Genomic DNA, 11,723 nt, shown 5'->3' with positions numbered 1-11,723 from the left:
ATAAAGAACAAATACCTGCTTCAAAACTCTACGGGAACCAAGGAGAAAGTGGGGGAAAGAGAAAGACAGACAGACAGCATCCGGCAGACACGGGGAGGTTTTGTTATCATTTATTTGTGAAGTTAAAAACGAGCGATAAAAAGTAAAAACTGCCATACAATTTTTTTTTGTTTTGTTCTCATTTTGTTTTCAGTTTCAATCTCCTCTTGAACAGATGAAAAGACAACAGACCAGACCAGTCCTGGGAGGGGGGACAGGCGGGGCTGCGGGGAGCTGAGCCAGGGGGGAAGGAGGAGAAGGAGGAGGAGGAAGAGGAGGAGGAAGGGGGGGCTCGGCTGCTGGGGGGTCCTGCAATACCAACACCTGGTCCAAGGAATGTTCCAATGCTAACTAAGAAAAAGAAATAGCAAGAGTTGACTTTTTTTTCCTTTTTAAAAGTTTATTTTAAAAACAAGAAGAGGGCCAAGGGTGGTAGGGAGAAAATGAATTGCTTTATCCTCAGAGAGGCAGTCTGGGGAAGGCTGGGGGTGGGGGGGTATAGTTTTTTTTAATATATATATATATAATTTTATAAGTTTTGTTTTGCTTTGTGTGTTTAACTTTAAAAAAAATTTTTTTTTGGCAGAGATTTAGTTCTCGCTATCTTTTATGGCTGGCTCAACGTGAAGGATCCCGATTTTGAAAGGAAAAGCATGTGAGACACACACAGAATGTGAGAGAGAGCGAGGGCCCGGCATGCCCCCGCCACGCCCCCGGAGCCACTCACTGGAGGGCTCCCCCGGCACCCCCCATGGCCGCCATCGCTCTCTCGCCAAACAAACCAAAACCAAAACCAAAAAAAAAAAAAAAAAAAAGCCCCCAAACAGAACAAAATGGAAAAAAACATAAAGATTTTTCACAGATGAGGAAGTTCACATTCATTCGATTCATTGAGCCTGCGGAGAGGGAAGAGATAGGAATCGGTCACTACAGGAGGGGAGGGCGGGACACTAGGGGGTGGTGGAAGAGGAGGGGCTGGAACACCCGCGAGTGCAGGGGCCAGGAAGCCCCCTCCCAAACTGCAGCTGGCTGGCTCAGGCTGGAAGGACGCTGTCTGTTAACTGTCTAGTCAAGAGCTCGGGGCCTCGGCTGAAGTCACACGCTGCTCCCTGATGGAGGAGGAGGAAGGATAGGACAGCAGGAGGAGAGAAGCAGGGGCCGCAGAGGGCAGAGGCAGAGGGGAGAGAAGCGCACTCAGGGCTGGAGGGGAGGGGGTGCCCTCTGTCTTCAGGAAGGCAGGCGGCTCCCGGCGCGTCACAACATGAACAATGTCAGAGATCACGGTGTCCCCACAACACCCCTGTGAGGTAGGTTGGAAGGTGGCAACGATCTTCATGCCCACTTCACAGACAAGACTGGGACACGAGGCGAGCACAGAGGCCGAGCCCAGCGGGGCGGGGGCCCTGGCCAGCCCCCTTGTCCCTGCCAGAGCCAGGCCGCCTGCAACACAGTCACTTGGACACGGGAAAAGAGATCTTGGGTTTAAAAAATAAAAGAATAAAAAGAACAAAAACCAAAAAAGTGATGCAGAAAAGGGAAAAAAGTAGACGTTTTCTTCCCAAGTGGCCAGATTGCGGGTGATCGGCAGCCGACGGGACGCCGCTGAGCGCCCGCCCGCCCCACCCCAGGACTACCCAGCAGTTCCAAAGTTCCGCCAGTCTGTCTTGCGCTCTCCCCCAGCATCACGACAGCGGGACACAGGAACAAGCAGCTGGCGGAGGGAGGCCTCTTCATTTAACCTCTGGACCCAGCGTACGCTCCCCCGGCGGCGTGTGGGGACTCCCGGAGACCTCTGGCCACACGGCCCCCGCTGCAGGCATCAAGGGCACACCCCGCAGGGGAAGGGATTTCCGGCGCTACCCACTAAGGCAGGATGGACGGTGGCCGGGGGTTGGAAGGAAAAAGGAGGAGGAGGAGGGTGGCAATTCCCACTTGCCTGCTGCTGTCCCTGCTGTGTGGGAGGTGGCTGGGGGCCGCCAGGACCTGGAGTCTGTCCGTAGTAGGCGGCCTGCTGCCTGTAGTACTCAGCCCAGGCCGCGCTGTAGTCTGGCTGGGAGCCTGGGGGTGCTCCGGGACCCCCACCAGTGGCCACTTGTGCTGTGGGTGGACAGGGGTGTGTGAGAGGCGGTGGATGAGGGCCGCTTGCCCCCTGCCTCCTCTGCGCCACGGGTGGCTGCTCACCCTGCTTCTTGTAGTACTCCTCCCAGGCCTTCGTGTAGTCCTGCTGCGGGGGCGCTCCAGGCTGCTGGGGCTGCTGGCCTGTGGGGGCACCAGGAAGGGTCAGAGGGCGCCCTCTCGGCCAGGACTGAACCCCCCTCTAGCCGCGCCACAGACTCACCAATCTTTTTGTAATACTCCTCCCAAGCCTTCGTATAGTCCGACTGGCCGGTGGGTGGGGGCTGAGGGGGCTCACCCTGGGTCGGCGGGGCCGCGGGGGCTGGCGCAGGGCCCGGCACGGGGCCCGGGGGCTGCTGGTAGTAGTGTGAGTAGTAGGCGGCCCAGGCGGCGTTGGGGTCTGCGGCTGCAGCAGCCGCTTTGCCTGCGGGAGGAAGATGAGTCTGGGCTGAGGGGGTGGGCGTGGGGACCAGGTCCTGCCCTCGCTCAGGCGGGCGCCACTTACTTGGGTCATGAGGCGCAGGCGGTTGCCACTGGGGGTAGGTGTTGCCCCAGCCCTGGGGTGGGTACTGGTGAGGAGGGGGCCCCCCGGCGCTGCACGAGAGGAAAGAGGGGACAAGTGAGCGGTGGTGCCGGGCTGGGGGCAGGGATGGATGCAGGCCACAGGCCGGGGAGTCTGGGGAGGACAGGCCCCACGTTGCAACGCAAAGGACACTGACAGTGTTGGCTCAAGGATGTAAAACACGAGCCCCCAAAATTCACTATGCACAGAACATTGTCTCCAAAGGAGTGTGTGCTTTACAGGTGAAAAGTGAACAGCAGGAAAGAACAGCACCTTTTCCAACAGTATCTACAAAAATGGGCTGGACTCGGCCTCAACAAGCAAGGCTCCAACAGGGAAGCTGGGCTTCTCTTGAGGGTGACTAGAAATGGGGCCTGTCACCCCCGTGGCCCGCACGGCAACCCCCACACCCCAAAGCCTGGGGAGCTGGGAGCAATACTCACTGAGGGGGGGCCCCCGGTGGCCCCTGGTTGAAGGGCCCAGGGTTGAAGGGCCCCATGGGGCCGGCAGGGCCTGGGCCCCCTGGGCCTGGTCCCACTGGGCAGAGAGGACCCTGGAGGGAGGAGGAGCAGACAGGGTGAGCACGGAGGGTGAAGGGTGCGTGGCCCGAGCACCTGAAGCTCCCCGGGAGCCCACCTCGATCTTCTCCTCGATGAGCTGCTTGGCGTGGTCGATCTGCTGGGGTGAGCCCCGGATGATGAACAATTTGAAGTTGGGGTCCCCGTTGGGCGGCAGCTGCCGGGAGATCTCTACGAAGGCGCCCGTCTGCTGGTTTATGGCTTTCACGTTCTCGCCACCTGCATAGCCACAGACTGTCAAGGGAGGGCCGGGGGTGTCGGGTGCCAGTAGGGTGGGTGGCGGACAGCACAGAGGGGCCACACTCACCTCGGCCAATGACCAGCCCGCACTTGTGAGTGGGGATGGAGAAGGTCATCTCCCCGCCAGGGGGCCCCCAGTTGCCTTGGCCTCTTCCTCGGCCCCGGCCCCCTGGGGGCATGCCAGGACCCCCTGGAGGGCCTGGGGGACCACTCTGCAAGACAGGAAGGCGGAGGGTCAACACAGGAAGCCAACTAGCCCTCGAGCTTCCCCAGCAGGCTGGGCTGGCCTCCTCCCAACACCCCCTACCCCCAGCACCCCCAGGCCCTACCCGGAGGCTCTGGAGGAGGTCGTTGATGATCCGGGCCGCGTGCTCGCACCTGTCTGGGGGCCCCATTATGTGGGCTATCTTGTCGGGACCTGTCCCGTCATCTGGGGCCAGCACCAAGAGAGCAGAGAGAACAATTTAAAAGAAAAGCCAACCTCCAACCCCCTGCAGTATGGCCTCTCCAGGGCAGACTCTGTGCGGACCCAGAGCGTGTGACATGGTATCAACACTCGGCCTGCTCTCCCTGACTCCACACATGCAGGATCCAGGCAGGAGCAGGCCCACATCCCCAGAAGGAAACCAAACAGCCAAGGTAGGGTGGCGGCTGAAGCTTCTTCCAGCGTGTGGTACCCCAGAACTAACCCGTGAGCTCCCCAGAACAATCCACCCCTGAGGAGCAGCAGAGGGCCTGCTCCTTGCCGCAGGCTGCCCAGACCTGCTGAGCAGAGCCCGGAGTTAAAGGACAGTGACCCGACCCAGCTCACTGCTTATACGGCTGCCCTGTCAGGGTGGGCTGTTTGGTGGGAGACTGAACGGGGGAATGGGATGGGAACAAGAAAACACAGTCCATCTGGACTTGGAAAGACCACAGGTCCAGCAGCTGTCATGTGGCTGTCCCACACAGGGAAGGACAAGTGTGCCTGATGGCTGGACTGGGAGGAAAGAGATGCCCCGAGGAGGCCAACAGGCTGACCATGGTGCCAAGTGCTCAGAGCTTGCCTCCCAGGGGCTGGCTGCTGGTGGCAAGGGTAAGACTGGCCGCCCCGCCCGCCCACCGTCCAGGCCCCGACCCTGCTTAAACTGGATCCGAACGCCCGCGTCGTTCTGGATCTTCTTGATCATCTCTCCGCTCCGGCCGATGACCACCCCCACGGAATGCCTGGGCACCGGCACCTGCGGGGGGACACAGTCAGCTGGGTCCGTCCTGCAACTCTGCTGCCCCTGGGCCAAGACGAGCCACCCCCCATGGGGGCCCCACTCACATCTATGCCCCCACCAATCCGAGAGCCATACTCGTTCCGGTCCCCAAAGCCGCCTTGGTCGCGTTCCCGGAGAATGTCCATCACCATCTCGCAGGCTTGCTGCAAACACATGGGCACAGTCGCTGTGGGCAAGACCTGCCGCCCCTCAGTGCCCCGCCAGTTCCCCGCAGCGGACATGGGCCTTAGCGAGCACGCATCTTTGCTGCACCCAGCACAGCATCCCACTGAGCTCTTTGCCACCCTAAGGGGCAGGCATCGACAACAGCCCCGTTTTCCAGATGAGAAAATGGAAAGTCAGAGCTGACTTCAAAGCCAGTGATCTCGAAATCTCCACGTTACACCTGTTCGCACAAGCCGTGGGAATGCACACTCCGGGTCACTGGTCCCCCCGCCCGCCCCCCTCCAGAATCCCCTACACCCCCCACCAAGCACACTCACCTGTACTTTATAAGGATCCCCAATGATCCGGAGAGGCTTGTCTACGTTCGTGTTCTGGGAACCATCCTGAATTAGAATCATCTTCACTCCAGCGCGTTCCTTTACAACCAATGTTAACGGTTAGTGGTAGGCTTTCACAGAACTTTCCGGGGCTGGTGCAGGCAGGAGGTAGGCATCATGCAAAAGGATAAAAGCTGCTGGCACAGGAGCCGGCAGGGGTGGGGGGCTGCAAGCACAGGGAGGAAAAATGCCAGGACTGGGGACTGCTGTCTGGGACCCCCCTCACCTGCAGCTGCTTGATGGTCTCCCCGCCCTTGCCAATGACCAGGCCGGCCTTCCCCGCAGGGATCATGATCTCCTGCACCGTGCCGTTCTGGCCCCCGTTGGCGTTGTCATGGAACTGTCCTGGGGGGCCCCCACGGCCCCGAGACACGATGTCATCCAGCATCATTTTTGCTTTCCTGAGAAGGGAAGAACGGGTGCTTCCATCTGAGACAGAGCACTGGCCAGAGAGCCCACCCAGCTCAAAGGGAAGGTGACCCCAACGTGCATATCTGAGAGATGATGAGGGGCCAGGCACTGAGGTCTAGGCTGGAAGGTTTCCCAGATCTCAGGACTCTGGGGAATCAACTTGTTCCTACAACTCTCTGGAAGGGGCAGGAGAGGAGGATGTGGCACGGGAGTCACACCGCCATTCAGGGGCATTGAGAGGGCTTCTGCCTGTTCCCCTCATCACAACGAGAGGTCCAGCCCAGGACTTACTGCACAGATTCTGGGGCTCCTGTCAAGGACACACTGCGCTCGGGGAGGCCGCCACTGTCTGGAGAGAAGAGGAGACAGGGTCAGCGCCCTGCATGGCCTGCGGGCACAGAAAGGCCTGCCCTGGAGACAAGGACACTTCAGAATAACCCACGGCCACTTCTGTTGCCATTCGGCAGCCTGACAAATCAATTTACCGCCCCCGAACACCTGGGAAGCTACGTGATGCAAGGCCAAGGTCAGGAAGCTTAAAGTCCAGTAGGGGAGGAACTTTTAGGGAAAAAGATCAGGTGGAGGGAGAGGCAGATTCCAGAAGGCCCAAGACACAGGCCACTCCCACTAGCACTGGGAATCACACAAGCCTCTTCTACAGGTAACGCACCTCACATACGTGAGACCAAGTATCCCAGAAACCCCTGCCAAGCTGGCATTTTGCAGCTTAGGAATCCAAGATCCAAGGAGGTAATAACTTGATGCGCAGCCAGACCTGGGACTGAAACCCAGGCCTGACCTCCAAGCTAGCCCACCACCCCTGCCTCGTGTATTCCCGCCCGAGGATTATCTCAGTTACGCAGCGACCTATTGCAATGGTTTGGAGCACGGTGGCTGCAACGAGGCACTCTGCTCAATTCTAGACCTTCCACCTCAGTCCATCCCCATCAACTATAAAAAGTGGGGGAGGAAAAAAAAAGTCAGAACTACCCGTGGTGGGGCTGTATTAGCTGTGTGAGCCCAGCACACACTAAGCACCTACAAATGACAGCCCCTGTCACACCTATATGGTCCCAACAGAAGGTAAGTTTAAAGAAGAAATTAAGGGACTAAAGCAAAGTGCAAAGAGCCCAACCCAACCCCTGCCTCCATTCCGGCGGGAACCTGGTCCTCTTGTACCTGGAGAAATCTGTACTTTGCAGCCTGAGTCCTGCTGGATTTTGTTGATTTGTTCTCCTCCTCTGCCAATGACTAGGAAAAGGGGGGGAAGAAAAGGAGAAAAGCAGAGACTGAGGGAGCCCAGAGCTGAGAAGACCCTGCATGCAGGGTCCCCAGCCCCTCGGATATTCAGGAGGGCAACAGCCATCCCGAGCTCCCCCGAGCCACCTGCCCAGACAGGGAGACAAAGGGACAAATGACAGCAGAATACAGGAGCTCCTCTCAGACCAGGGCTTTTGGGCTGGCAGGGGCTCGGAGACACTGTCCCTGAAAGGGAAGAGGGCGGTATTGGGCCTCCCCGACCAAGGTGACCCACACTCACTTAGGCCCACCATGCCGTCTGGGACCCTGTACTCTTCTGTCATTGAAGTCCTACAAGGAGAGACACTGTAAGTCAGTCTCAAGTGGCAAAGGCGGAGGACGGATGACCTAGAAGATCTCCTGAAGCCAGGACCTGCCCCCACCAGCCATTGACACTTCTGGCTGCAGATCTTGCTTCCTACAACGTGGGGACCAAGACCCCACAGGCCTAAGCAGAGTCTGACCACATACAGGTCACAAAACCTCAAGGCCTCAGTTTCCCCATCTGTGCCATGAGAGGCTCGGGATGGGCAGTGTGACCCATGGCCCGGTGCTGTCCCACTGACTCAGGGCAAGAGCAAGAACTCAAGATGCTTTTACAGCAAGCTGACACAGTCATTTTATGCCTGTTGACTCTTGTAATAATAAAAGTAGTTGGCTGTGTATCCTTTTCATTTTCCTACTAAATTGTTTTTACTGTGTTTTACAAAACTACCAGCCCATTAAAAAGACAAAAAAGAAAGCATGACCACTCACAAACAACCTACGTCAGATTTATCTAAGTCCACCTGGGGCAGCAAAAAGGTAGCAAAGCCCCCTGTGCTCTGCCGACACCCAGCGGACAAGCACGTGCATAAGACACGGGAGAAAAACAAGGCCCTTCCCAGCCTCTTCTAGGAGGATGGCGGTCAGCACTGCTCGGAGTCCCGGCCCAGTGGAGGAAGCACCAGGTGCAGAGACCGCCCTTCAGTCCGCACAGTGGACGGCCACAGCCTCTCCTCCCCTGCCCTCCCACCCTGTCTGTGCACTCCCTGGTCAACCAGTGGTGGGAGATAAAACCCTGACCAGTGCAGCCTTGGGCAGAACCATACCCAGCAAGCGACAGACGAGAAACCAATGTGTGCCCCAAACCACGACTTACCTCGGGGGAGGATGGATGGGTCCAAGCTGAGAACTGATAGCTATAGAGAAAAAAACCCAAAAGAAAGATTGGCTTAGCTCCTCCTCTCTGGGCACCCCAACACTGCCTGCCCCAGGGGCAACTGGTGCTTGTCACAGTGGTCTCAAGCCTGCTCAAGTGCCTGCTGGGCGCCATGAAGCCCTGCCCAAGAAAGCACATACAGGGTAGTTCTCCTTCAATTCCAGGGGGTCCTGGGATCCCTAAAATTTATGGGCCCCAGACTATAAACACCAGGAGCCACCATAAAGAAGAGCTGCTGCCTAAGTGCTTCTGGCCCCCAGCTCCTAAAGCTCCTATGAAGACCCAAAGCCACCCCCTGACTGCATCACCCGATGGACTTACAGTCTCCCTGGGAGGCCAGTTTCTTGCTCTCCGGTTGATCTGTCAGAGAGAGAGGATGTCAGATGCAGCACCCACCCACCCACACTGCCTCAAACCCGATGCTGGTGCCACATGTCCTGGGCAAACAACTCCCCTCTTCCCCCACCCCCAACACAAAAGCAGAGAGAGAAACTCAGAAGAGAACAACCCCAGAGGGGACCCAGACTTCACTCATCTCCCAACACTTCAGAGTAAAAAAGCCTTTTTTATCAAGTGAACAATGACGGCGACAGCCGGGTCCTTCTGATTTAGGCTTAGACCTGACTCAGGGCACACAGGTTCCTGGATAGACCTAGCGTTGACCAGGAGTTGCTCTCTGGCTGCTTCCCCAACGCTGCATGCCCCAGGGCCACCAAAACTTCACATCAGGCCTCAATAACCCACCCTACGTTTCCTCAGCCTCCCAAAAAGGGAGGAATCATCTTGGGAACTTACAACTTCGACCTAGTCACAAGCAATCTGCCCTCCTCTCCGCCACCTGATACCTCAGGATGGCAGACTGAACAAAAAGAATGAACAAAGCTAGGACTGCTGAGGTTTTAATAAAAGACCTAACAGCAGCGGTCCCCCCGCCCCCTGAACTCTGAACCACACTCAAACAAAAGCTCCTCTTTCTGCCCCCAGCCCTTCCTCCCCAAGCCAAAAGCAGCAGAGGAAGTGAGTTACCTCCATCTTCCAATTGTCTCTTTTGGCCCCCAAAACCAAAATCCGGAGTGCTGTTATTCACTGTTGTAGCAGCATCGCCTCCAATTTTGGCTGCGATCTAGAAGTAAAGTAGTAATAAGAATTACCACCAAAGCCACCCTCCATGGTGCTCAGGTCAACTTCTCAGCACATCTCTGGGTTATGAAAACCCATCAGGTCTCGCTGTCAGGCCTGGGAGCTGCTCCCCCGACGATGTGGGAAACAGCCTGTTGGTTAAGGCATCCTACAAGCAGTGCTTCCCTAAGGCCTCCATACTCTCACAAATTATCCAGGAATATCAAAATTCCCCTTTTCCCTTTTGCTGGGATTTGTGTCTAAATTGTCTGTGGCCTGGCTATAATCCAGTAACTTGGTTCTAAGGGTGAAATGAACAGATGCTTGGGTGCCAGGAGGGTCCTCGGGTCACCTCCAGGAGCAAGAGCTTTTAAACATTTCCTCCTGCTGGTGGCCCCAGAGCAGAGAACCAGACAGTGTGATTGTACCCTGGTTCTTCTGGGATGCTGGAGAGTTCAACTTTCCTTCATCTCCTTCACTCTCAAAATCTTTGCATAAATTTACTGAATACATTGGAGGGAAGTGGTTGTGTCAAGGCATCAGAAATCCTCTTTTGACCAAAACAAAAGACCCCTTTGGAACACATGCTACATTTTAGGCACATAAAGAACAACTTAAAATAAACCCCAATGCAGCAAACTTAAGACTAGAGTCTGTCTGTGGTTTAGAAACCCAAATTTGAGCTCAGGATCTATCTTTCTACTTTTCTCAATTTTAATGCTTACCTTGAGCCAAAGCTGTTGGGGTGCTCAGATGGGCCTTACCCCACCCCAAATGACAGCTCCAACTCCCACAGTTAAAGCTGCCCCAGAATCAAGACAGTTCGGTGGACAACCTGATCAAATGCACTGTTAGGACCCACCCAGCGCCAAAGGTGAGGAAGCCAGAGACCACACAGGCGTTCACCTAACGGAACCTCCCACCTTGGGAGGAGTCAGTCCCAGCCCCGAGGCATTGGGACAGCCCCGGAGAGCACTCAATCAGCCTCAGCGGGTCAGTTTCCTGAAAGGGCGGCAAAGTCCTCCCATTCTTTGGGCCCCCACCCCTCCAGGCCGTGGGGAGGTAGCGAATGGAGCTGGGGAGGTCGGACACCCAAGCATGTGACACCTCCTTGTTGTCATCACGACTCAAACAGGCTGGTGGGACCCTCCCCTCTTTTCCAAAAAGACACAGACCACGGGTGAAGCTACCAAAAGCATCCAAGAGCCAGTCCCTATGCCCATCTTCCCCATTTCGCCCAAGCGCTCAGCCACACCGGCCGCATAAAGGTCCCCTACCCACTTTCCAGACTCGAGAGAAGGACGCCCCCTTCCGACCCCCCAAAGTCCCTTCTTCCTAGGGAAGGGACAGAAATGGGATTGGGCTGGGGTCAAACGTAACCATTTGCCCTAACGTGGACACCAAAGCATGCCCCTCACGTGTCCTAATGGGGGGGGTTCCCAAAGTCAGTCCCTAAGCTCCAGGAACCCCTGCACACCCAGGGGCCGCTCTGGGTGACCCCCGGTGCGGCCCTACCCCCTGCAGGGGGGTCACCCGTGGGGAGCCCACTCGAGGTGTCGCGGGAGGGCCAGGCCCCCGTCTCCCGCCCACGTGACCCCGTGACTGCCCCGGGCCCCCCCCCCTCAGCGACCCCGCGCGCGCGCGCACGTGACCCTCGCCCCCTCCCCCGCCCGCGCGCCCCTCAGGCCCGCGGCCTCCTCACCTGGCGAGCCCGCTGCACGGCGTCGGCGAAGGCGTCCTTGCGGATCCCTGGGCCGCCTCCGCCGGGCGGCTGCGAGGGGCCCCCGGCCGAACCCCCGCCCGGGCCACCGCCGCCCGGGCCGCCGCCGCCCCGGTCCCCTGCGCCCGGCGGGCCTGGCGGAGGGCCGCCCCCGGCGCCCCCGGCTCCCCCGCCCCCGCCAGCGGGTGGCGGCGGCCCGGGCGGGGGTCCTCCCGTGCTGTAGTCCGACATGGCGCGGCGGGGCCGGGCCTGGAGCGGAGGCTGAAGCTGAGGAGGAGGCGGCGGCGGCGGCGGCTCAACGCGGGAACAAGGCCTCGCTCCACACGGCCGCGGAGCACTCTGGGAACCCAGCCGCTGGGAAGACGACGCGGGGGGAGAGGGTCGCCCCCTCCCGCCGCTGGCGTGACGGACAGCTGCGGTGGGCCAATGGGAGGCAGCGGCCGCACCCCGGACACCAATCGCGGGCTCTGAAGGCGAGCGGCCAATCGGAGTGCAGCGAGAGGCAGTGGGCGGGAGTCCCTCAGTGACCGACAACTCTCGGAGGCAATGGGCTGTGGACTGCCGGAGCTGGGCGGGGAAATCAAGGCGATCCGAGAAGGCGGGAGGCCCAATGACGCGAGAGTTCCAGATTT

At 58.3% G+C, this 11,723-nt stretch overlaps 1 protein-coding gene across 3 annotated transcripts; it reads right to left on the bottom strand.

Moving 5' to 3' along the window:
• Nucleotides 1-588: 588 nt before the first annotated feature.
• KHSRP (KH-type splicing regulatory protein) lies at nt 589-11,322 on the bottom strand. 3 transcript variants are annotated; one of them, XM_069479621.1, is made up of 20 exons: nt 11,074-11,322; nt 9,279-9,375; nt 8,574-8,612; nt 8,193-8,232; nt 7,293-7,342; nt 6,932-7,003; nt 6,044-6,101; nt 5,568-5,742; nt 5,282-5,380; nt 4,844-4,942; nt 4,652-4,754; nt 3,864-3,964; nt 3,602-3,746; nt 3,353-3,513; nt 3,160-3,269; nt 2,660-2,748; nt 2,378-2,578; nt 2,221-2,298; nt 1,976-2,136; nt 589-935 (listed from the first exon to the last, which is right to left on the bottom strand). In XM_069479621.1, exons 1-20 carry the CDS (start codon nt 11,320-11,322, stop codon nt 927-929), a joined length of 2,136 nt encoding a protein of 711 aa, XP_069335722.1. In that variant the 3' UTR covers nt 589-926. The 3 variants fall into 3 exon arrangements, with proteins under 3 accessions (XP_069335722.1, XP_069335703.1, XP_069335713.1); XM_069479602.1 differs by having other exon boundaries at nt 589-2,136; XM_069479612.1 differs by having other exon boundaries at nt 589-2,136; nt 2,453-2,578.
• Nucleotides 11,323-11,723: the final 401 nt, after the last annotated feature.

This window comes from Eulemur rufifrons, chromosome 2 (genome assembly GCF_041146395.1).
Source record: "Eulemur rufifrons isolate Redbay chromosome 2, OSU_ERuf_1, whole genome shotgun sequence".
Lineage (NCBI taxonomy): Eukaryota > Metazoa > Chordata > Mammalia > Primates > Lemuridae > Eulemur > Eulemur rufifrons.
Note: the sequence above shows the minus strand (reverse complement) of the source record. Positions and strands in the feature narration are given on the sequence as shown.